This window comes from Pimephales promelas, chromosome 18, assembly GCF_988280905.1.
Source record: "Pimephales promelas chromosome 18, fPimPro1.hap1.1, whole genome shotgun sequence".
In the NCBI taxonomy this organism is placed as follows: Eukaryota; Metazoa; Chordata; class Actinopteri; order Cypriniformes; family Leuciscidae; genus Pimephales; species Pimephales promelas.
In genome coordinates, this window is record NC_142786.1 from 14,426,608 (window position 1) to 14,452,223 (window position 25,616).

At 41.9% G+C, this 25,616-nt stretch overlaps 1 protein-coding gene across 1 annotated transcript in view; it reads left to right on the plus strand.

The window, feature by feature from the left end:
* p3h4 (prolyl 3-hydroxylase family member 4 (inactive)) overlaps positions 1-25,327 on the plus strand; it is a 91,185-nt gene extending 65,858 nt beyond the window's left edge. The window contains exon 7 of the mRNA XM_089122625.1: positions 24,771-25,327. Within this exon, the coding sequence (XP_088978751.1) occupies positions 24,771-24,920 (150 nt within the window). The 3' untranslated portion in view covers positions 24,921-25,327. The remainder of the gene's footprint in view (positions 1-24,770) is intronic.
* Positions 25,328-25,616: the final 289 nt, after the last annotated feature.

A 25,616-nucleotide genomic window follows, 5' to 3' on the forward strand; every position in this document is an offset into this window, starting at 1 on the left:
CAGAAGCTATCTCTGTTGCAGTAGCTTTTGCAGACACAAATCCAGTATTTCTGTATTTTTGCATGAAGTCAATTAATCCATCTAGCTGCGATAAGGCCACATCAAGCTGCATGTCCTTTGACTGGAGCGTCTTACTGACAGTGTTCACGGCAAACAGAATATCATACCATATCACCATAGACATGATAAATTCAAAGCTTTGCATTTCATTAGCAAGCGACTTTGCTTCACCTTAAATTTTGGGGTCGCTAGAGTGCTCTGACACTTCGAGCAAAGCATCCTTAATATCACTTGATTGATAGCGTATTGCTTTTACACTCTCTACCCGACATTCCCACCTTGTTTCAGACAGAGGTTTTACCGTGAGATCTGGGACTTTTGCTTTGAGTATTTCCCATCGTTTAGGAGAGCCTGCGAATATGGTATAAAGTCGTTGTACAATACCAAAAAATGACATTGCTTTTGGGCAGGATTTTGCCATATCTCCCAGAATTAGATTCAGGTTGTGGCAACCGCATGGCATGAAGTAAGCCCGGGGATTGAGACGCAGAATATGGGCTTGCACTCCCTGATTTTGTTCTTTCATATTCGCCCTGTTGTCGTATCCTTGGCCCCGACAGTCATTTATGCTCAGTCCAAGGGCCTCTAGTTCCGCCAAGAGTGCATTTGATAGTCCCTTTCACAAGTCAATGAAATGTTCTTCTACATTCACTTCTAATGATGTCATATTGACAAAACAAAGAATCAGCGACATTTGCTCCTGATGGCTCATATCTGGTGTGCAATCAAGAAGCACGGAGAAATATTTAGCTCTCTTCGTGTCATTCACAATAGAGTTTTTGACGTTTGTGGCCATAAGAGAAATTAACTCATTTTGGATCTGAGGTCCCAGATAATGTGCATGCGTTTCCTTATTTTTTATGCGTCGGACATGTTCTTGCATAGTAGGATCAAATTTGGCAATCATCTCTATTAATCCCAAAAAGTTACCATTGTTCTCGTCATAAAGTTCGTGTTGTTTCAGCAAAGTACTCAAATGTCTCCTATCATTATTGCCATCATCATTAGCTAATTTTGGCCGACTTGTACTGTTGTTAAACAGTTTGCAACAAAAGCAAAATACAGAATCTTTTTTCTTCGAATAAACAAGCCAGTCTCTGCTAGCTTTTTCACCATTGGGCAACTTTCTTACATAGAAGTCATCGGAAAAGTGTCTTTTTTCTTGATTGACGGGGAAATCAAAGTTGGAAACCTTGACCGGGCCTTTTCCCGCAAGTAAATCTACCGTTTTGGTATCCAGATGCACGGGCCAATTGCTGGGATCGTTAAGGTCCACAACATGCGCTGATACTTCACTGTCAGACCCGGAATAATGCTCCTCATCAGGCGTCAGCGGGACCTCGTCTTCCATGGCAAACTCTGATAAATTGTAGAACAAAAACAGAGAATTGATCGTGTGGTCCAGCTCAACTGAATTGGGCACAATCCTCATTATAAAATATTTGTCAACCACAGATATTTATCCTCATCATCCCTCACCTTGGACTTCACCGTCGTCCTCAGTGCCCACGTTCCCACCCTGCTGTTGATGAAGGCCGCTAGGCTCTGCCACAGTGTCGGCGTGGGTTATGCTAGTTGTTGCCGCATCTCTGGAAGTGCTGATAAATTGATCCAGTGATCCCCTCAGTGACTTATGAAAATCTTCCTTCTTTTTGATTTTTTTCCTTTTCTCAGAACCTGATTCGTGCTTACGAAATCGGTCGCGTTCTCTTGCAGCTGACATGTTGGCTTTCCCTCGCTTAAAGCTTTCCCCCTCTCCCGTCTTCAGTTAGGACGCGTTACGTAATAACATAGCGACAACGAAAAATCTGCTTCATTTGTTGGATTTTTTTTTTATGTAACTGACAGAGACGTGATAAAAATAATAATTTAAAAAATAAATAATAATCATTAAAAAAAATAAAACAGCAGGATTGCGAGGCCCCCTAGTGGCGCGAGGCCCTGTGCGGTTGCACAGTTCGCACAGCCCTTGCGACGGCTCTGAAGACTGCACATTTGTGTGCTTTAGAATGTTTAAAAATTTATTGAAATGAAATCGAAAAGAAGCAGTGGTGTTTTATAACACATTTCGTTTTATTGCTGCCTAAATGAACATACAGAGATAACCGGAGTTGCATAGGTAGAGCGAGCAGAGTGCCGCGTTTTAAGAACGCGCTGTTCCATTAACAGAATTACTGGACTCGCGTCCTCGGGATTATTCTCCTGAGTCGGACTTTGCGTTGGCTTCTTGGAAACGCCTAATGCCAGCGCTTGTTTCTAGTGACAAACATGCCGAGAAGCAAGAACAAGATCTGCAGTCTGTCATCCATTGTTGTTTACTATGTCGCTTTCTTGTTCTCGTCGCGAAAATGACGTCGATCGCTAAGTAAGGGTACTGTTGGCGGTGGAAACGCAAGCCTGATCATGGTGTACCCGACCCGTACTGTACTGTACCGTACCGTACTGTACCCCTCAGTGGAAACGAGGCATTAGTTGAGCTGGAGCTTAGATTCTCTGCCCGAACTTGAACCGACCCGGCCCGCCGATATTTTGTGTCACTATCCTCGGGCTGGGCCGGGCCTTTGATCTACAGACGTACACTCCCAACGCAATAGAGTGCGGTGCGGGACTAGATTTGATGGTCGAGTGTGAGCGCGGGGCGGTAATGCACTCACTCTGTGTGTGCGGGTTGCGGAAGAATAAAATGATTTGCGGCACTCCGGCAAACTAGAAATATCTATGAATAAAACATATAAAAACTAAAAAAAAATTATTCATCTGTTGCAGAAAAGCAACAAGAACAACTAAAACAAAATAGGAATGATTTACAAGCCACAGTTTATTTTTATAACATGTTTGCATCGTTGAGTGATGTAGCCAATAACAGACATATGTGTTGATTTCTTGAACGCAACTGTCCATCAGAAGCGTTTACGAAAGACTCCCCTCACCGCTCAAAACTGACTATTTGTTCAGTGCTGAATACTGTGTGCTGGCAAATCCTTTAATAATAACAAACAAAGTGTGGATATTATGAAAGATTCATTGATAATAACAGAGATGTGTAAGATCGCGATGAACTGTCAGCATTTTTCAGGAATTATTAAGAGAGTGCAATTTGTGTGCATTCAGTCATGTCAAACCATGCATGCAGTAGCCTGCTTGTTTTTATGTTAACAGTGGTTTGTGTGTTAATGCTTTAACCCTCTGAGGACTAAAAACGCTTCCCCGCATTTTGATTTTTCACATAGCTGCACCATAGACTTAAAATACTCCGTCATTAATGGTCATATAAATAAAATCAATACATTATTATAAACTATAGACGGTCTTCTTTTTTTGTGTACACGAAAGATCTCTCTTTATGAAGCTGAAATTCTCGTCTTTTAAATATAAAGTGGGACCTTCCTTTCACCTAATTATAGTGTATGACGTGATAATGTGACCCCGCCCACTGAGAGCGTGCGCTATTCAAACGCTAAGGCAAGCCATGAAAATGCCCATATGAGCTCGATAAAACATCCAGTTTATCACAAATATAACTTTACCTTGTGCCGCTGCGCTGTGAGGAATAATACTGTCACCCTGGAGAAGTTACCTCAGTTACCTGTTTCATTTCGAGGAGGAGCACACGGATGCAGCTGATGTAAGTCATTTATTCTTAAGTGCTTTGTTCTAATCGCGCTATTAAATAGTATCTGTAAACTGCACAAAGACCCCCTATCATAGCATTTGAAATGTTCCTATTTTTGTTTTGATAGTTCCCAAAAACAGTTTAACGTGCATGCAAGGATAAAAAACACTTTATTTGTCTTATAATATGCATTTATTTTTAACTGATTTGCTGAACGACTCCCAAATGATTCGTTCGACGATTCATTTTCCCAAACACCTCCTTTGAGTGACGTGAATCTGCGGCGATTGGTCAAATGACCCAGTCAGTTGTTACCAGTCAGGTGTGACCCGGTCCCTTACTTGCGTCTCCGTCAAGAGCAAGCTTTCCCAGCGAAACTCTCATTGCGGCGGCTTTTGAGGGGCAGTGCTTATTATATAGAGCGAAGTCATATTTGGCTAAGTAGTTTAGGAGGTAATTGGCAGTTTTCAGTGAATGTCTGGTGAATTTTTAAAAACAAAACTAACTTTACCCCGCTTAGAAGCTGCGCGGAGTGTACACAACACACCATATAACTATTGTGCATGCTACAGATAACATAACAGCAAACATTATTAATAATACTTACAGATTGTGATTCGGAGGAGGATGAACCTGATCCATATACACTGGATACAGAGCCCTCCTTCGGGAACAACCGGCTTGTAAATCCACATTTGAATTCATTTATGTTTTTGAATGATCGTCATTAAAATGATGAGAACACAAGGTTCGGGCTATACTGTTGTGGTATCGTTGCAAATGTGAACTCTAACCACTGATTCTTCACATGCTCGTCCCTGGGCAATGAAAACAAGTGGCTGAACTGTCTTTGCAATGTAGAACACAGCGTCTTCTCGACATGATGCTATTCAGCTGAAGTATTTGAATGTGTTCTAGACCTCTGCGTGCGCAGTAACTGGGCGCGGCCGTTTCGTATCTACGTCACTACGAAACAGCTAATGACTCGTTTCAAAAACAATTCATTTCATAGACTCAGATTCGACTCTCTTTTTGAAAGACAATAACTTTATATACAGTGCACTTTCAGGTATAAATCTTTGCAGGATGTTTTCATTCCCTTAGAGCTATGGTCCACACTACATGAACAGTCATTTTCAAAAATCCATGATAGGGGCTCTTTAAATATGAATCGGGTGTGTGAACGGATGAACGCACAGATGCATAGCCTAAAGAAATAGACAGACACAGACGAAATAGATTATAAAGTTTTTACAATAAAATAGACATCAAATAAGCTTTAGTTAAGACAGCTTCTGCTCATATGTTAAATACTGCTCATATGTTAAATACAAAAATAAACCAATCAACTTGTTATCCAATGCAAGCTAATGCAATGCACATATCAAAATAATGAATCCTTAACTTTGAAATATGTATTATAAATGTAAATGGCCTACTTTAATAGCATTCACACTCCCCATCATTGATAGTGGTAAGGTCCTCCTCCAGCATTTAATATTGTCCTTTAGGTTTTCAAGCATTGTTAAATAATTAAGCTCATATATATCTTTTGGGTTTCTATAGGTATGTTAACACCGAGATATTTAAAACTCTTTATGGCTATTTTAAAAGGTAGACTACGCATAAAAATAATCCTCTCTAATCCAGAGGTACTCAACAGTTGGCCCACAGGCCACATCCGGCCCATCGGCATTCATTTTATGGCCCGCGTCATGCAAAAGATAAATGCACTTTTTTTGAGCTCAAAGGTTGCACAAATATTACCCTATGTAGGCAGGCTATATCGTGGACGCTTTGGATAATCCGTGATTTATTCATAAAAAAATAATCATCGTCATTGTGATGTGTGTGGAATGTTTAATGGGACTTATATGGGCTAAATAGACGAATGAATAGACCTTTCTCACAACTTCCGTATTTGGGACCGGAAATACGCAATTGTCGTGGTAATCTTCTTCCGCTCCATTCATAACAGATAGCGCCGCAGGCAACTAGTGAGAGTTGATGCGTACAGATCTTTTTTGTTATTCCCAAAAGCAGCCACACCTGTCGTTTTCATTCCTTCCCTCGTCAGTTCCCTGTCGATGAAGTTCGACGGAAATGGATTCAGGCAATCTGGCGAGATGTTATTGATCCTGTGATCTTCTGTACTTCTCTCATGTCACCATTCACTAAGCCGTCATTGTTTATGTTTATTTTTTATGTTTTATGATTTGTGTATTTTGAAGTAACGTTAGTTCATGTTCAACTTTATTATTTGTATCCAGTGGAATAAGCACATAAAAATATACACCACAACATAAAACAAGATAAATAAGAACACACAACAGTGGGCTACATATAAATTTAAAATATTAATATATACCATTCTGAGTATTTAACAATCTGAGTGTACAAGGGATAAATTAATATTTGTATAAATTGTTCTTCATCTTTGATCGTTCTATAGCAAGAGCAGTGCAAAAAATTCATTACCCCTTACTGTTGAATAAAACTGACAGACTTCTTTCTGGTATTCACATCAAAATGCAGTTTATTGTAAATAATACTCCCTAAATATTAATAACTTTCCACACATTCCACCTTCTTACCTTTAATGAACGTATATTGGGAAGAACGAGCTTCAGTTCTGAAATCAATGTCATATCTTTGGTAGATACATCAGCTGCAGACAAGCATCACCACAGCATTTTACAAAGTCATCAACAACTGGACCATGACAAGTTTACATTTTTTTGAAGTTTTGAAGACTCTCTGATCAATTTTCTCCTCCCAGAGTAGGTTTTTCTGATGTGTCGACAGTTGACGGGAACTCCGTTTCCACAACGATTACGTATTTCCGGTTTTTGTGAAAAAGGTCTATAGAGTCTCCGCAACGGCGATTGAAGTGCGCGCACGTCCGAGAGAAGACTGCGCGAGCCATGCAGCTGACAGCAGCGGCAACAAACGCTCAGCTTGATATCAAAAACATTTTTGCGCTAGATCTCTTATTTAAGAGCGAACTAAATTAATGCTCTGCTAGTTAACTGGAGATGTTTTATTTGTATTAGGTACATCCGTGCCTCAATGTTTCCAAAAGTGTGCCGGGTACAAAATGACTAATGACAAAATCGCCGTGCGCAACATCGAGCACAACATCTGTCTTGTTTTTAAATGGACAGAACTTTTGAACTTTTTATGAACTTTTGAATTTTTTTTGTTGCATTAATATTGCTAGAAAACTGTTAATCCACTTTATTGTTCCAGATTTTTTATTTTCACGTTTAATATTAGCTTACTTTAAATAGGACTAGCAAAAAGACTCGCCTTGCAAGATAGGTAATTAACTGCATTTCTAAATAAGTAAAAACTGTAAATATTGTCATAAATAAAGTCTTTTACAATGCAAGTTGTATTTGTGGCCCTTCACATTTTATGTGGCTTAAATGTGGCCCCCTTGACATCTGAACTTGAGCACCCAATCGGTTGCATATTATGTTGCAAATATATCTCTCGAATGGAATACTGCAGTCCCTTTTGTTTTGCTCTCTCAGATATTTCACAAACATATTCAGATGTATCGAAATCATCTTCCATTGCGATTTCCTGTATATCTAAATATGTTTAGTGAAGGGTAAAACTTCCCAAATCTCTGTGTAAACAATGAGTGACATAGACGCACAAGCGATCACTTACGGCGCATGCGCAGACTGAAGCGCCCGTGCCTTCAAATCAGTTGGACATGGCTGTGGTTATACAAGGTAAAAACGATATAAATACCGTTCGTTTTCTCACACAAACCACTCGTTTCATGTCTTAGGCCATCATTGTTAACTTACATTTACGAGTCATTCAATCATGTTTAATTTGGACTTCTGTGCATGCTCTTTGAGGTCAACCGAGGGAGGACCCCCTAAACCTCCAGTGTATGACTGATAGACAACAACGGTTAGACCTAAAAAAAAAATCAAAATTGGAAATACTGTGGAAACAAAGACACCTACATCTTGGATGCCCTTGAGATAAGCTAAAACATATCAAAAATTAATTTCAAAGTGAACTATCCCTTTAAATACTCAGAAATAATAACTGTGTGTGGAAAAATGAAGAATTGAGCCTCTCATGTTGATCTTACAAGTCCTCTAAATTTTTTGAAGAACCTCAGCCTAGGGCCAGCTCTTGGGATCAACTGGTTGATGGTAGTCTCATCTAAAAGAAGAAAACTCTCCTCATCAATCCCCTCCTCTGAAAGACAAAAATAGAAAACACAAAGACATCTGATTTTACAACAGAGGAGTACAAAACTAAAATGTATTGGTAATTAAATGGAAGATAAACATGCACATTCCATCATTTGTTAGAATAAAGCACTGAATAAAGTCTACAAAAGACATGTGCCCAATTCATCTATTGGAGTCACTTTGACACATTACATGGAAGCTATTGAAAAAAAGAGAAAATTATATTTCATAAGAATTCATGTCTGAAAAGGGCTTGAGTAGCAATGCAGACTTGATATGCTGTGGATGGGAAAACAAATATTTCTCACCTTGAAATCTTTCAAACGAGGTCTGTCAGCTGCCACTCTGTTGTGTCAGTGACAAAGCTGACCATTGATCTGAAACAAACACAAAAAGAGGTTAAGAAAATATACAATTACTATTGTATGAACTATTCAGATGTCACCATGCAAATACAATGCAGACTAGCAGCAGAATGTAATCCAATGTGAAGATAACAGCCAAAATATAGAGAAAAAAATCCTCCCTCTACAATTCTCCCTATACAAATCATATATAAAAATTACACGTATGTAAATTGTCTATGCTTCACAAGAATGTTTGTGGCTGCTCACAACATAACCTACAGGGCACGAATGTCTGTATAACAGTCTACAGGTTGCTGTACACTAGAGGTCTTCACAGTGCACCCGAGCCCCGTACGGGTTCGGGTCTATATTTTAAATGATCAGCCGGGTCCGGGTCGGGTCCGAATCTATTACTTCGGGTCCCGGGTCTGTTTAACATTGTGTGTAATACCCGTGCGATCGGAGTGCAAAGTGCAATCTCAAGCGTATGCCATGTTCTCTTACGAGAGGTTCTCTCGTATTGCGTAAGCTAGCTTACGCTACGGGAAAGATTCATCTTTGCTGAGAAGTTGAAGCCAAAAAATTATTCCATAATTTTGTAATCACTTTCAACGCAGTTCCTCTGAGGCAGACCATATGCGGGCTAACTAGCAGCTCATTGGTTCGTTCAGAGGGAAATTCACGAGCCTATGGGAGAGCGGCGCTGAACCCGCAGCCAATGAGCGGCAGGCGCTCGCTCATTACGTCAGAGCCTGCCAAAAGGCTATAGTGTATAAAAAGGCTCTCCCTAGGCTGTACGTTGATTATTTCATTCTTCAGCGAGCTACACGCATCCGCTGTCCTGAGAAGAAGCCGTCGCCGTCTAGAAGGCCCCTTCTAGCGAGCTCCGGAGACTGTGGAAGCCGGCCGTCTGCCGCCTTGCAAGCTAGCGCCATCCAACAACAGTATCCTTTCATATTCCATTGTAAAAGAACTACGAGCGTCTTTTTAAAGATGCCTCGTAATTTCGGTGGCTCCTGCCACTCTCCACTCGAGGACGGAGATTGCCATCCCATCTGCGCTCTCTGCCTCGGACTGGAGCACGCAGAGCTCGCCCTCGCCAACGGAGGATGCGACCACTGCGAAGACCTGCCTCTGTCTTCCTTGCGGGCACGACTGCAGGCGGTCAAGACCGCTCCTGCGCCGCCTGCGGAAGAAGAAACGCCGCTCTAAGAGGATGCCGGAGCCCACCGCGGATTTATGTGGGCTGCCGTTGCCGCCCCAACCCGACATGCAGTTGCCGCCGAGTGGCTGCTCTGTCGCCTCCGGGGACGCCGCGGAAGAGAGGGACTCTTGTTCGCTGCACGCTCTGACTCCAAGGACTGGTCTTCACTCAGTTCTTCAGCGAGAGAGTCTGCGGGGACCCGCGCCGGGATTGAGGAGGAATTAATGCGTCTCCTCTCACAGGCCGTCGAACGCCTGGGGCTCGAGTGGTCGCCTCCCCCCCGAGCAACCACCGTACCGCATGGATGGTAAATTCCTGCATCGGCCTGCAACCGGGCTGCACCATTCCTACCGGAACTTCACGCCGAGCTTACGAAGTCCTGGAATGCCCCCCTTTAGGCGCGAAACTTACGTTTCGCCTTGGAGGGTCAAGTTTATCAATACGCCGTTCTCCCATTCGGCCTATCCTTAGCACCCCGTACCTTCACAAAGTGCATGGATACAGTGCTCGCCCCCCTGCGGAGTCAGGGGCTGTGCATACTAAATTATCTGGACGACTGGCTGATTCTGGCACAATCCCAGACGGAGCTTCTGTCGCACCGCGCAGTTCTCCTCAACCATCTGAAAACGTTGGGTCTCTCTGTTGTAAAAAGGGCCACGAAATCGATCCAAATAGCGGAATTCGATTCGTGGTGAAGGTTTCAAGCGCGTTCCGTCTTTTCCAAGCAAAGTGTTTTTTAATTAAATGCAACACATTTAATCTTATGTATTAAATCGTTTCATCTGACTCCATAAAATGAAAAGGGTTTATCAATTTCAATTTCAACTTCAAAAAAACTTTATTTATCCCCATGGGGCAAGTGCAAGGCCCGTGGATTAGTACAAGTAATATTTCAAAATAAAGATAAAAGTAACCTTTTAAATAATAATAATAATAAAGGTAAAAATAGATAAATAAGTGAGCAGATGGGCAGATATATATCAGCATTAGCAACATAGAGATAGTCCGATCAGTCCATAGACAACATAGTCCAATCTTGCAGGTGTCCATAAATCACTTCAAAAGTGTGCAAGAAGTAAAAAGTCATCAGGGTAAGAAAGATTTCAAAGATGGTTGGGAGTTTAGAAGCTGGACAGCCTTAGGTACAAAGGTTGCCCTTCTCCTCTGAGTTCTGCAGTTTGGACAGCGTAGCTGGCGTCCAGAGGGAAGCCACTCAAATGCAGGGAACATAGCGTGTAATGGGTCCTGTAAAATTCTGTCAGCTAACCTCAACATCTGCTGATCACATACAATCGGTAGGGCTCTGACCTGATGTCCTATTATTTTGGAACAAACTTTGACGTTTTCCAGGCGGTTTCTATTTTGTAGAGTGATGAAGTGGAACCAGCAAGAGATGGAAAAAGTCATAACAGTCTCTATAAACGAATGGTAAAACGTTTTGAGGATGACCTTGCTGACCCCAAATGAGTTGAGTTTCCTCAGGAAATAATGCCGCTGCTGGCATTTCTTGAGGATCTCCTCCGTGTTTGAATTAAATTTCATCCGATTATCAAAGATTGTACCTAAATACTTGTATTCCTCAACGAATTCTACAGGCCTCCCATTGATAGTAGTACATTCTGCCATAGCCAGTTCCCTCTGCTTGTTCGAATAGGTCACAACCATATCCTTGGTCTTTTCCACATTTAGTTCTAAACAGGATTTATCACACCATTCTACAAACTCCTGCAGGACTGAGCTGTGGTGCTGCAAGGATCCTGAAAGCAAAGATAGAAGAACTGTGTCATCAGCGTACTTTACCAAATGGCAGTTTTGCTGGGAGGACCTGCAGTCAGCAGTGTAAAGAATAAAAAGCAAAGGCGAGAGGACACAGCCTTGCGGAGAACCAGTTGATGTGAACAGGACATCAGATAATGTGTCATTTACCAGGACTCTCTGTGACCTGTTGGTGAGAAAGTCAATTATCCACAAAATCAGTTGGTCATCTAGGTTGAAAGCAGAGAGTTTCTCAGCAAGAATATCAGGGATGTGATTTTTCCGGATTAATCCGGAATTCCGGATTTTCCGACCTGAAAATGTGACCTACGTGAATCATGCAGATCAAAAAAAAAAAGGGGGGGGGGGGGATGTCGGGTGTCGGCAGCCGGAGTGAAAAGGAGAGAATATGAGGACATAACCCACAACTGGCTGACGTGCGTACAGAAAGTTCCTTTCAAAGTATCAACAAGGACGTATTTGCGTTCAGCCAGAGAATGTCTAATTGGTTCAGCTTGTTCACCTGCTCAATTTCGTATCTCAGTCGCTCTCGCGCTGGTATCGTTGTCAGTTGACAAGAACATCACAGTTAGGTCACCAGGGCTGCGCGATATATCGATATATTTCAAATTTGCGCTATGATCCTTGCTCTAAGCAAGCTGCAGACTGCAGCTATATCGTGCATTCTGTCAGTTGCAGTCCTCCTGACACCTCCGTCTCAACAGCATTACTGTACAACGCGACAAATACTCGCAGAGGAACGGCTACATCAGTTCAGCGAGTTCACAAAAGTTAATTTGCATCTGCTTTAAAGCCTTGCCGGTTAAACATGTCATTCACTGCTAATGCGCTGTTCTGAGCGCGAACACCCGACGTGCTCATGCACTAAAAGCTTGTAACAGCGCCTGGTTGCTGGACTAAGTTATCTTTCGAGTAGTAGCCTATTATTTCGCTAATACTCTCAAATATACACAAGGTTTACATAAGAACATTTGGTTATGTCCAGGGGTTAAACTGCGTTCCGGCACCTCAGATAAATTAATAAATAAATAGATTAATTAATCTCAACGAATCTTGCTTCTCCCGATATGGACCAACTTCCCTTCCTCCCCGCTGAACGCGAGCGATAAACACAAAGTATAAACTATATAAAGTATAAACTGTATAAAGTATAACAGCATAAAGTATAAACTATATAAAGTAGCTATAAACGCCTCGTCCGTTTGGAGAGGTGCGCACGGAGCCCCGCGCTCGTGCGGACGCGTCTAGTTATACACAAGGCTTTACAAATGCTTGAAATGCACTTGCGGTGGTTGAGCGCGGTAAAGTTAGTTTTAGGTCCGAAATATTTCGCCTGACTATATTTTCCTGCTTTTTTGTCCTTAGCCAATCACATGCCTGAATATGTGTCTGCATGGTGTTAAATGCTGAGGAGAAATCAGCAAAAAGGAGTCTGGCTGTCATGTTAGGAGAATCCAGATGTTTGTGGATGGTATCAGTGATAAAAACCTTTGCATCGTCCACCCCCCTACCTGCACGATAAGCAAACTGAAGTGGATCCATCTGTACATCTGTAATCTTGGTGATATGCTTTGTGATGACCCTCTCCATAGCTTTCATGGCTAGAGAGGTGAGAGCCACTGGCCTGAGGTCGTTCATGATCTTAATAGTACTTTTTTTATCAATGATATCTGTGCATCATTTAATACATTAATGTTCGACTATTCCTTTTAACTCTAATGAAAATAAAGTCAAAGTCTGTTAGAATAGTCAAGTATAACAATTTATTATGTCAGGTAAATGTATTACAGTATTACAGTTCCACAAGATAATCAGAGCAAACTAGTGAACGACCGATATATCGGCCGGCCGATATATCGGGCCGATATTTGAAGTTTTTACGTGTATCGGAATCGGCCGATATACCTCTGCGCGTTCGCCGATAATTTTTTCCCCCCGGCGTTATTTATAGACAGGCGGCCACGGGCAGCTCTGTGCTGCTAGAGACGCTGCAGTTCACGTGCCGAGCCCTCCCCCACTAGCAGAGTGCAACCTGCTCTTCACGAGAATGGTAACTTAAACTTTCAAAGGATCTTTTAAATGTTTGACTGCTGAAATATTGTCAAACACTTTGAAAATGGAAACACGTCGCCCTATAACTGTTATGTGCTTGCAACTAAGCAAGTTTGTGGGTCCAAATGGAAAACGTGAATGCCTCGTCTATAAAACTTAACTGCTTGCCATTGTATTAGGGAGCTGCAAATAGCTAAGGTGTAGGCTATCCGTTCAGTATGCATTAGGACTGTCTATGAATATTCTACATTCGAATATCTATACATTTTGAAGGTGAAAATTAATATTTGAATGTGGAAAAACACGCCCGCGGTTGCAGACTAATAACGTTACCACAGCTGCACAGCTCGCTCAGAGCGCTCACTGTCGGTTCTATACTGTGAAACTTCAATCACTGAATGAAGCCTGCTATATTTGGGACACGAGTCGCGACTCGCAACCTTAAATTGCTTGCACAAAACTCTTGATCAGCACTCAACATTTGTTTGTTGTTCATTTAACCGACGCGCAGAGAGCGTGAGGGCGAGAGAGAGAGAGAGTGCCTGAGCAAGTCCGGGCGAGAGAGTGAGCTCTGCGGTCTTGGCCATTAGTTGATTTAGTTTGCTTTTTAATACGTTGTCAAATATGTTTAAACTCAAATAAACTATCTAATACTAGTAGTTATGTCTCTTTGTATTAATGTGTCCTGTTATTGACGTAATGTGCGTCAATAACAAAACGCGCTACGGGATGTTCGAATATGTTTTTTAGAGGGAATATGCAAACGCCATTTGAGTAATTTTGACAGCCCTAGTATGCATACGGGTGCTGTAACGAACACTGGTCATAGGATTAAGTAATGCCAACGTTGTTCAGTGTTTTTTGTGGGAGATACATTCAGCGCCCACCTGGCTGAGGTTTAGACGCGTGTGGTGTGTGTCTCCCTCGCCATCGGAGTGATATAAAGAGACTAGACATGCTCATTTTATTTTATGTAGAAAAATTTAAACCATGCAGTACATAGTTCGTTTCTTTTAAAATGAAGTACAGTGTGCACTGTGCACTTTATTATGCTGGTTGCTACTGTGTGCAATAGTGTAATTATTTGTAATTTATGCTTAAATATTTATTTTCAGCACTGAACTTTTTTTGTTCTACTTTATGTTTTTAATATTTGTTAAATATTAATTTTTGAAGTTAACTAAATGTTACTTTTATTAAATTGAGACCTGTAACATTTGTTAACATAATGTTATTTTTAAGATGTAAATTGAGGGAGCAAAATGTATCGGCTCCAAATATCGGCTCAAGAAAATCGGCGGCCCGTATCGGTCATCGGCTAAGGCTGATGGGAAAAAAATCGGTATCGGTATCGGCACTAAAAAATCCATATCGGTCGATCCCTAGAGCAAACCATCAATTGTTTTAGGACAAAGGAACTTTACCCAACATATTAACTACATGAGCTGAGTCTCAAAGACACAGTATCATGGGCTGATCTGATACAGAATAGCCGCCCCGAGCTCTCCCGCTGCACCCCTTAAGTAGCCAGACCTTACCTGATATGTTAATCACCAGGTTTCAATGGAAAGTTACTGAATCCCCCTTCCATGTTTATCGGGGGCAGACCATTTGCTTGGTTGTAATTTGCATTCAGACAACAAGGCAGAAGGTGTTAACTCAAAGACCACACTCCTTTGTGTGACAGTGATTCCTAAACTTCTTAAAAACCTTATTACCTTTTCTTTTATTACTTTGGGAATGAGACATTATTACCAGTCACCCTGAGACCATCAAAATGATTCTAAACAATCCTTAAAGATTATCAGATTCACATTAAAACCATATTCTTGTGTGAGTTTTCAGTATCATTGACTGAGAGAGTGCAGAGTGAAGATGCAGATAAGATGTTCAGAGAAAAGGGGGTAGGGTGTCAAATGTTAATTTGCAAGCAGTGCATTTGTCTTAAGAGGCCACTGGTCAGATATTTTCTCTTTAACCAGTTTTTCCAGTCTTACACTGTCAACTGGACGAAGAGCTCTCTCCATCCCAGTCAAACTATTTCCTTCCTAGGAATAGATTTGAACTCTATCATGATGACGGCTCACTTATCTACACACCGTGCGCGCCGTGTTTAGCGTCTAGCTGCCTCTTTTCGGATGGGTAACCACACACCTCTGAAATCCTTTAAGAGGATGTTGGGGTATATGGCCTCAGCCTCCGCTGTGCTTCAGCTGGGTCTCCTGCACATGCGCCCCTTTCAACTCTGGTTAAAAAGCCGCGTATCCCACCGCGCGTGGACTACGGGCCGCCAGCTTATCAAGGTTACACAGACGTGTCACTGCACTACAGCCATGGACAGTAACCGACTGGTTTCAGCGGGGCGTTACTATGGAAACCTTTTCTCGCCGAAAATTCATCTCGACAGACGCATCCAACATGGGTTGGGGTGCGGTCTGCGAGGGCTCACCGGCCAGTGGTCGAGTCAGGAGAGTCCCTTACATATAAACTGTCTGGAAATGCTCGCGGTCGAGAACGCGCTTCTGCGCTTCCTCCCGCTCATTCAGGGTCACCACGTCCTGATCCGCTCGGACAACATGGCCGTGGTATCCTACATCAACCGTCAGGGTGGGGTCAGATCCAAGAATCTCTTCCATCTGACGCGCCGCATTCTAGTTTGGTCCCAGAGTTACCTGCTCTCTCCGCGCTGGGAGAATCAGACTTGGTTCCCGGAGCTCACGCAGCTGTCTCAGACAGACCCGTGGCCCATTCCAATCAGAGCAGATCTCCTCACTCAAGCTTGCGGCACGATCTGGCATCCCCATCCACAGCGCTGGGGGCTTCATGCATGGGTGACCAACGACTACTCGTCGATTTGCCAGAAGGAGTCCTGTACACGATCAAACACACCAGAGCGGCGTCTACTAGAAAGCTCTATGCTGCAGAATGGTCTGTGTTCTCAAAGTGGTGCTCCGACAAAAACTTAGACCCCTGGACATGCAAGGTTTCGTCTTTGCTCGTTTTCCTTCAGGAGATGCTGGATATGGGCAGGTCCCCATCCACTCTAAAGGTTTACGTGGCAGCCGTCGCGGCGTTCGTTGAACCCCGACGCGCCCAGTCGCTGGGCAAAGACGAGCTAATCATCCGCTTCCTCAGGGGAGCCAGAAGGATGAACCCCCTTCGGTTCCGGTCTGGGATCTTTCTATAGTTCTCGAAGCTTTGAAAGCCCCTGCGTTCGAACCACTCGAGTCCGTGGACCTAAAAGATCTCTCGTTAAAAAACGTTTTTCTGATTGCTCTGGCCTCAGTAAAACGTGTGGGGGACATTCACACGCTATCATCGAGCGCCGCGTGCCTTGAGTTTGGACCTAATGACCTAATGCCGTCATTCTCAAACCTAGACATGGTTATATTGCAAAAGTGATTGGTACCCCTTTCAGGGCACAAGTTATCTCCCTGTCGGCTCTGCCTGCATCCGATAGGGAACGTGACGCCAATCTCCTTTGCCCGGTCCGGGCTCTGAGATTGTACACTACACGCGCTGCCACGTTCAGACGCTCGGAGCAGCTGTTCGTGTCATTTGGTGGCCGCACCAAAGGTCTGGTCGCCTCAAAACAGACACTGTCTAGATGGATAGTGGACGCTATCACCTCTGCTTATGCCTCAAAAGACCTGCCTTGCCCTCTAGGCATCAGGGCTCATTCTACTAGAGGCATGGCCTCATCATGGGCATGGTCCTGCGGAATTTCCATTCACGACATTTGTGTGGCCGCGGGATGGGCCTACCCGTCCACCTTTGTCAGATTTTATAACTTGGAAGTTCCCGCCATACAGGCGAAATTACTGGCGGTCTAGTATGCTACAGCTCTCCTTAGAAGCTGCACTATTGAGAGTTCTATCACAATTGGTTCGCCCCTTGTGCTTCCCCTATGTGTTTATGATCTATACTATAACGGCCCGCTCTGCTGGCCGCCTTCATCATTCTCAGTCCACCTTAAGGATTCCCCGGTTCCCCCTTGGGATGCTTAGTGGATACATAACGTGCACAGCGTTGACCAGGTTTTCCCGTAGCGTAAGCTAGCTTACGCAATACGAGAGAACCTCTTGTAAGAGAACGAATCGGTTACCTAACGTAACCTCGGTTCTCTCTAGATGAGGGAACGAGTATTGCGTTCCCGGCCGTGCTTGCGCCACTAACTAGCGTTTCGCTTCACGCTCAAAGAAATCAACGTACAGCCTAGGGAGAGCCTTTTTATACACTATAGCCACGCCCCTTTCGGCGGGCTCTGACGTAATGAGCAAACGCCTGCCGCTCATTGGGCGCGGGTTCAGCACCGCTCTCCCATAGGCTCGTGCATTTCCCTCTGAACGAACCAATGAGCTGCTCGCTCATGGTCTGCCTCAGAGGAACTGCATTGACAATGATTACAAAATTATGGAATAATTTTTTGGCTTCAACTTCTCAGCAAATATGTATCTTTCCCGTAGCGTAAGCTAGCTTACGCAATACTCGTTCCCTCATCTAGAGAGAACCGAGGTTACGTTAGGTAACCGATTCGTTTCTATGGCAACCAGAGCTTCCGCCAAACCGCGCTTTACATTTTCTCCCATTTTTATAATGATATAAATGAACCGTCTTGTTTAATCTTAAAGTTTTGGTGGTCCGATTCAGACTCAATGTAGAGCAGAGAGCACAGATATGGTCAAGCTGAACAAGCAACAAGCAGTCGTTATTATAGTTCAAAAGGGCAAACAGTTAAAGTTATTATGCGAGTTTTTATTATTTTTTATTATTTTATTATTACTCGAGTCAGAATGTACATGTCCAAGGTTGCATTTGTAATCCATCACCGTGATATCAAGTGGACTTTTAAAGCTGAAATAATGAGTGGATTAAGCTTGGAAAAATGAGAGAAATAACATGGATAGAACTTTCTTGTCAGTGGATTGTAATGCACCACAGTCAGTCAGGAAACGTTACAAGGAAGTGAGACGACGACTACTAAAATTAGGTAAAGGCCCGTACACACCGGGACGAATATCAGCGCGCGTTATTCGTCAGCGTTTTTCAACGCGTTTTTTGTGTTCACACCCAAGCGTTTTCCGCTGACGATGAGCCGAGTGAACATGCAAATTCATTCCCTGACATTAGATGGCGCTTAATGTAAAACAGAAATAATAATAGAATACTATACTAGGGTGATCATATTCATGTCTCAATGTTTTATTATGACAGATAGAAAAAAACGAATTAAATAATGATAGAAATAATGTCTTCTGTATTAGAAAAATATATAAATAATAAATAACTAAAAGAAATGCCTCCAAATGTAACAAAAAATAGCTCTCACAAACTTACAAAAACGAACTAACAAAATCTATTTATATCTTTAGTTTTCATTCTCTTTATCTTGTTTTTCTTCCTCGTCCACCTTGTTTGCCCATCTATATTTTGCTGTCGGGCTGATCTTTCCCAGCAGTTTTTTTGAGAACCAGGACATTTTCATCACTTAAAAACAGTCAGGACAGGACGTGGAAACAGGACATGTGTAACGCAAAGTTGAGATGTTGCCCAGAGATAAAAACATAGCCGTTGTCGGATGCACGAGAGACGAGAGCTGTCGTATTTCCCCGCGTTTAATAAAACCACTCAAATGTCACACTCGTCCTCCTCATACATCGGGATCGAGCGAGAAAAAAAACCACAAACAAACATCTGGTCACAATAGAAAAATAAAATAAAAGAAAGAATACAAAGAGTCGGCAGAGCGGTTCTCCTCTCCTCACTTGTCAAAATCTAACTGACATTACGCACACTATGTGCAGTTCTCACCTCAGCTCAGATTTCTATAAAGCACAAAGTGACCGTTTTACACATGTCCCGGGAAAACAGGACTGTTGGTCACCCTATACTATACTATTATTACAGAAATACTAATATAAATATTATCTTATAGCTCTTTATGCTCCGAGACCAGCAGCTCACATTCATCTTGCCCATAGTTATCTTGTCTCTTTTTCGCTGTGTGCTCGGCAAGACCGTTTTGTGTTTGAGTGCCCTCAAGTTGTGTTTTACTGTAACTTCAGAAGTACCAGACACGTGAGCAAACCCGCCAATCTCGTTGGTCGGATAGGTTTTGACGCGGCGCGTCAAACCAAAAAAACGAACCCGAGGCGTTTTTTAAAAAATGACGCTTTTACGCGTGGCGTTTTTTGCGTCGGTGTGAACACTCACATTGGCGCCCATGGTTTAGTCACGAGGCGTTAAACGTCGACGAATAACGCGCGCGAAATTCGTCCCGGTGTGAACAGGCCTTAAGACAACAAGTTTTATTTTTCACAACCCGTGTGAAATAATATGTGACGACAATCGGGTCCAGTCGGGTTTGTGTCTTCCTGCCGGGTTTGGGTCCAGTTTTCAAATAATAGATGGGTCCAGGTCGGGTCCGGGCAGTACATTTATGGCATTTCTCGGGTCTGGACGGGTCCGGGTCCAACTTTTGAAATGATCGACGGGTCCGGGTCGGTTCGGTGTAGCACATTACGGGTCTGTTTCGGTTCGGGCATGAATTTTTGGACCCGTGAAGACCTCTACTGTACACTTACAGCAGTCCCAGACTTTTTATTACATATTACATACATATTTCTCAACTGCCCCTTGTCGTTTGCCAGGCCACCATTTTATATTAAAATTTGTTCTTATCTATTGTGGGTCACCACATTAAGTTACTTAAAGGGCACCTATTATGCCCCTTTTTACAAGATGTAATATTGGTCTCTGGTGTCCCTAGAATGTATTTGTGAAGTTTCAGCTCAAAATACCCCACAGTTAATTTAGTATAACCATTTGAAAATGTCATTTTGGGGCCTGCTTAAAAATGAGCTGCTTCGGAGGTATAAGGCTTTAAATGCAAATGAGCTGCATACAGTATGCCCGCCCTGCCTTTGGATGAGGGCGTAACTTGATACCAATGGCAGTCGGTACTGAGTGAGTGAGAGAAACCGCTGTTTTGAATGTCATTCAGCGTACGTTTGAATCGGAATACATAAATAGTACGAAGAGACTCCGGCAGAATAAACATAAATGAGAATGGACCAGCACGTCTCGGTATGGTTATTTGATACATTTATGTACTTAAAGGATTAGTTCACTTTTGAAAAAAACTTTTGCTGATAATTTACTCACCCCCATGTCATCCAAGATGTCCATGTCTTTCTTTCCTCAGCCGAAAAGAAATGTAGGTTTTTGATGAAAACATTCCAGGATTTTTCTCCATATAATGGACTTCAATGGGAACCGGATGGTTCAAGGTCCAAAAGACAGTTAATAACTGTTTCAGATGCAGCTTCAAATGTCTTTAAACGATATCAGACGATGAATAAGGGTCTTATCATGCGAAACGATCGGTTATTTCAAAACTTATTCCAAAAATGTAACTTTTCTAAGGACAAATGCTAGCCTTGCTCTATTCTGTGAGGCGCGTTTGCAACGTCACGTATTACGTAATTACGTTCAAAAGGTCACGGGCGACGTAGCCGAAAGTACAGAGTCAGTGTTTACAAGTTGAACGCATAGGTTGAACGTGCAAACTAGCTCAAACACCGTTTACAAAAAAAGGAATTAAAAGGAAAAACAACGATGTCGGACGATTTTGATTCTGTACTTCCGGCTACGTCGCCCGTGACCTTTTGAACGTAATTACGTATTACGTGACGTTACAAACGCGCCTCAGAGAATATAGCAAGGCTAGCATTTGTCCTTAGAAAAGTTACATTTTTGGAATAAGTTTTGAAATAACCGATCGTTTCGCATGATAAGACAATTATTCATCGTCTGGTGTCGTTTAAAGACATTTGAAGCTGCATCTGAAACTGTTATTAACACTATCTTTTGGACCTTGAACCATCCGGTTCCCATTGAAGTCCATTATATGGAGAAAAATCCTGGAATGTTTTCATCAAAAACCTAAATTTCTTTTCGACTGAGGAAAGAAAGACATGGACATCTTGGATGACATGGGGGTGAGTAAATTATCAGCAAAAGTTTTTTCAAAACTAATCCTTTAAGTTATAGAGTTGTTGTAATCGTGTCCCATTTGCAATTATGGATGTGGAAGACACACACACACACAAACACTAATGCTGGCGCAAATTTTCTGAAATTACACACACATAATGTGAAGTTTGCTACTACAAGCGAAATTACATTTATGCGAGGGACCTGTGGCGTCATGTTTACTTGTCATACAAGGTGCTTCTGTGGCAAGTGTGAGAAGATGGCTAACTTACAGAACAACAACATATATTCAGTTTTTAATACAATATCTTTAAATATATATAAACGTGTGGTTACACACTATACAAACAAGGTTTAAATTATATAGCCTACACAGACATCCTACGACGACAACAACTTTAGACACATTTGTTGTTGAATTGGCTGACATTGACTGAAAAGACTATTTGCTCAAAAATCATAAAATACACTTACTGTTACTGGATGTAACGGTGGATCGCAAACAGTAGATGACGATCCACACTTGAGGATTAACTTTTAAGCTACAACAACAGGATTAACCCACGAGTCCACGACAGAACATTTATGTTTCCAAGAGACATTACCGACTGTCGTTGAAACAATGGAGGATGTACAGATCACCGAGGGCGGGGTCTATGCCACAACCACACTGTCAATCAAACCCCTTTCTCACTTTCTACGTCACAAAGAGCTGGATCTCAGAACAGCTCGTTCTGAGGCAATGCATATGATTTATTGAGATTGTAAAAAAAACACTGGGTGGATTTTTATCATTCTAGGGTGGTTTTGCTCACACACTGCCAACACACATTTATGTTCAAACACCATATAAAAGTGAATTTTTCATAATAGGTGCCCTTTAAATAAATACACATAATTGCATTAAGTCAGACATATATCAGGTCATAAAATGTACTTTAATCAGTCTAACACTGTGTTATACCTTCGCATTTCACATTAAAATCTTTGAGGGCAAAAAAGCACGCTCATTTATAGCCAGTTAAAATAATGTAGCTAGCTAAGTTTGCCAAGCCGCCATTTTATATAAAAAATGTTTTCTTATCTATCGTGGGTCACCATATTACTTAAATAAATGCACATACATGCATTTAGTCTGGCATACAAGGTTATCTCACTGTTTATACACACTTTAATCAGTCTAACACTGTGTTATTCCTTCGCATTTCACATTAAATGCTCCAGGAGGGAAAAAAGAGTGCGCTCAAAATAGCCAGTGCTTCCAAGATAATGGCTCAATAGCTAACGTTAGCTACGTTGTTGTTAGACTTCACGGTCATTGCATCTATACGTGTCATCTTTGCCTCATCCTCTTTCGCTTCCTACCAACCCAGCTTATAGTTGTTAAAATATATGCGTTATATATTAGAAATGACATGTAGAGTACTTTACCTTATTTGCCTCGCTCGATGAAAGTGAGGTTCTCTGTGAAGATCGCTCGGTGTGTGGTGGATTCGATCTGGTGGACTCTTCTAGTGATGTGATGACGTTCGAAGCACAAACAACCCACGTGCTGGGTCAACCGATGTATGTTGGGTAGATGTAATTAGGGCCCGAGCACTAACAGTGCGAGGACCCGCTTGAAACTGTTAGGGTTATTTATTTATTTTTAGGGCCCGAGCACTAATAGTGCGAGGACCCTATTGAAACTGTTAGGGTTATTAGGGCCCGAGCACTAACAGTGCGAGGACCCTATTGAAACTGTTAGGATTATTTATTTATTTATTTTTTTCTGCAAAGTAGGCGCCATTTTCGGGGCCGCAACATGCTCAAAAACTCACCAAATTTGGCAGTCATGTCAGGACTGGTGAAAAATTTCGTATTTTGTGGGTTTCACGGATGGGCGGGGCAAAATGGCTCGCTAGCGCCACCTAGAAAATTGGAAATAATTAGCCCCTCATCCACATTCAACCTACATGCACGAAATTTGGTGGGGACGTGTATCATATCAAGACGCACAAAAAAGCCTCAAGAACCCATACCCTAAACTCGAGAGGAAGTCCGCCATTTTGAACTTGGTGGCCATTTTTGGACGATTTACACACTCCGTACTTTAACGAACTCCTCCTAGGGATTTAGTCAGATCGACTTCAAATTTCTGCTGTGCCTTCTAAAGGCATTGACGATGTAAAGTTGTGCTATCTGCGCGTTTTCGTCGATGGGCGTGTCCGTGGCGTCGAAGATTCGCCATAAAACAGGAAGTTGTAGTAACTTGGCTGCAAATGCTCAGATCTGCACGAAATTTTACACATTTGACAAGAGTCCCGCCCTGAACAAATCTACATGCCGATATTCACCCACAGTCATAGCGCCATCTGCTGGCAACAGGAAGTGACCTTTAATGAAGCAGCCCCCGCCGCTTGTTTGACCGACATGTACGAAATTTCTGTGGTGCATCTACCATGACCAGACGCACAAAAAAGCCTCAAAAACCCATACCCTAAACTCGACAGGAAGTCCGACATTTTGAATTTGGCGACCGATTTGTGAAGATTTACACACTCCGTACTTTAACGAACTCCTCCTAGGGATTTAGTCGGATCGACTTCAAATTTCTGCTGTACCTTCTAAAGGCATTGACGATGTAAAGTTGTGCTATCTGCGCCTTTTCGTCGATGGGTGTGTCCGTGGCGTCGATGATTCGCCATGAAACAGGAAGTTGTAGTAACTTGGCTGTAAATGCCCAGATCTGCACCAAATTTTACACATTTGACAAGAGTCCCCCTCTGAACAAATCTACATGCCGACATTCACCCACAGAAACAGATATAAAAAGTACCGATACATCACTTAAAATGTACTCAAGTAAAAGTAAAATTACACAATTTTAAACGTACTCAAAAAAGTACAATTTCTGAAAAAAACTACTTAATTACAGTAACGTGAGTATTTGTAATTCGTTACTTTACACCCCTGGTTACCAGCATGTCTGGGTATCGCTTCGTTTGTGCCATCTAGCGGTTGGGAATTTAAATTGAATTTTTTTATAGAACTTGCAATAAAAGATAATACAATATTATCATCGAATGTCTATATAACTTTGAATGTTATGTGACAGCGAAGATAATGCTAATTAAAATGTTTACAAAAGTGTTGGCTAAAAGTAGACTACATATAGCCCGTCATGGAAATGGTCCGTCTACTAGAGAGCTATATTAAGTCTACGCACAGCCTGCACATATAACATGGCAAATAAATTAAGCAAAATAATTTTATCGTTCAGCAAATAATATGCAGAAATGTTTTTTTGGGTGTGACCCATCATGAATAATGGAACTATAGCTAGTAATTGCTAAATCCAAACTTGCGATACTTGGACAACAGGACATTGTGTATTCAGGAAATGTTGCAGGTTTCCCCAAAGTTAGGGGGTGCTCTTGTCCAACATTGTCCTTTTTTAAATTCCTCATAAATTAGACTGGTCATTTAAATATGTGAATGTGAACTGTGTTTGTTAACAGGATACTGTGAGTTCAGAGGAAGCAGCATCTGCTCTGTCAAATCCACCTGATGAAGAATTCGAGGGTATAGGAGACTATGAGGAGTCTTTCCTGGCTGAATGGTGGCAGGAACCCAAAACTAAAGGAGATACAGGAGAACCAGCTGCATAAAACACACCACATCATATACTATTATTTGTACTGTTAACCTAGGGTAGTTTTTATCTGGTGTCTTTATCATCCATTGTTGCCTCATTCCCCCCTTAACTGGAGATGATTTGTAATGCATTAATTTTAACTCTACCTACTTTTAACCAGACCCTTTGGAGCTTTTGAATTAAATTATTCTAATGCAATAAGGGATTTTCACCACACACATCTAAAAACAAAAAAAAATGCATATATTTGTAATATATTTTTTAGATGAGCTTATAGAAATTAAAACATATCCAGTCTAAACTTCGCTTAACTAAATCAGGCCTGTATTTGGAATAGTATGTTAACCCTTGGTGTCCTTTTTTTCTTTTGTTACCCTCTCATGCGTTTAATTATCTATTAAAAATTTGATATGAAATGTGTCTGCATCTTTGATCTATACTTTGTGTAGAGTATATCCTTAATTCTGACTCACATTTAGCCATTTTGATTTCAAGCTATATAAGTGAGCAGACTTTTTACCTAGGGTAGCACCGATATGATTTTTAGTCTTTTAGGATTTTTAGCTCCGCAGGCAGAAGAGAGGACAGAAACAGAAGTGCGGGGAAAAAGCCAGGCTAAAGGCTAGGCATTCAAGGTGTCTCTACTAAGTATCTTTCTTGCAAATGTTTGATCAATAATAAACAAATTGGATGAAATCAGACTTAGACT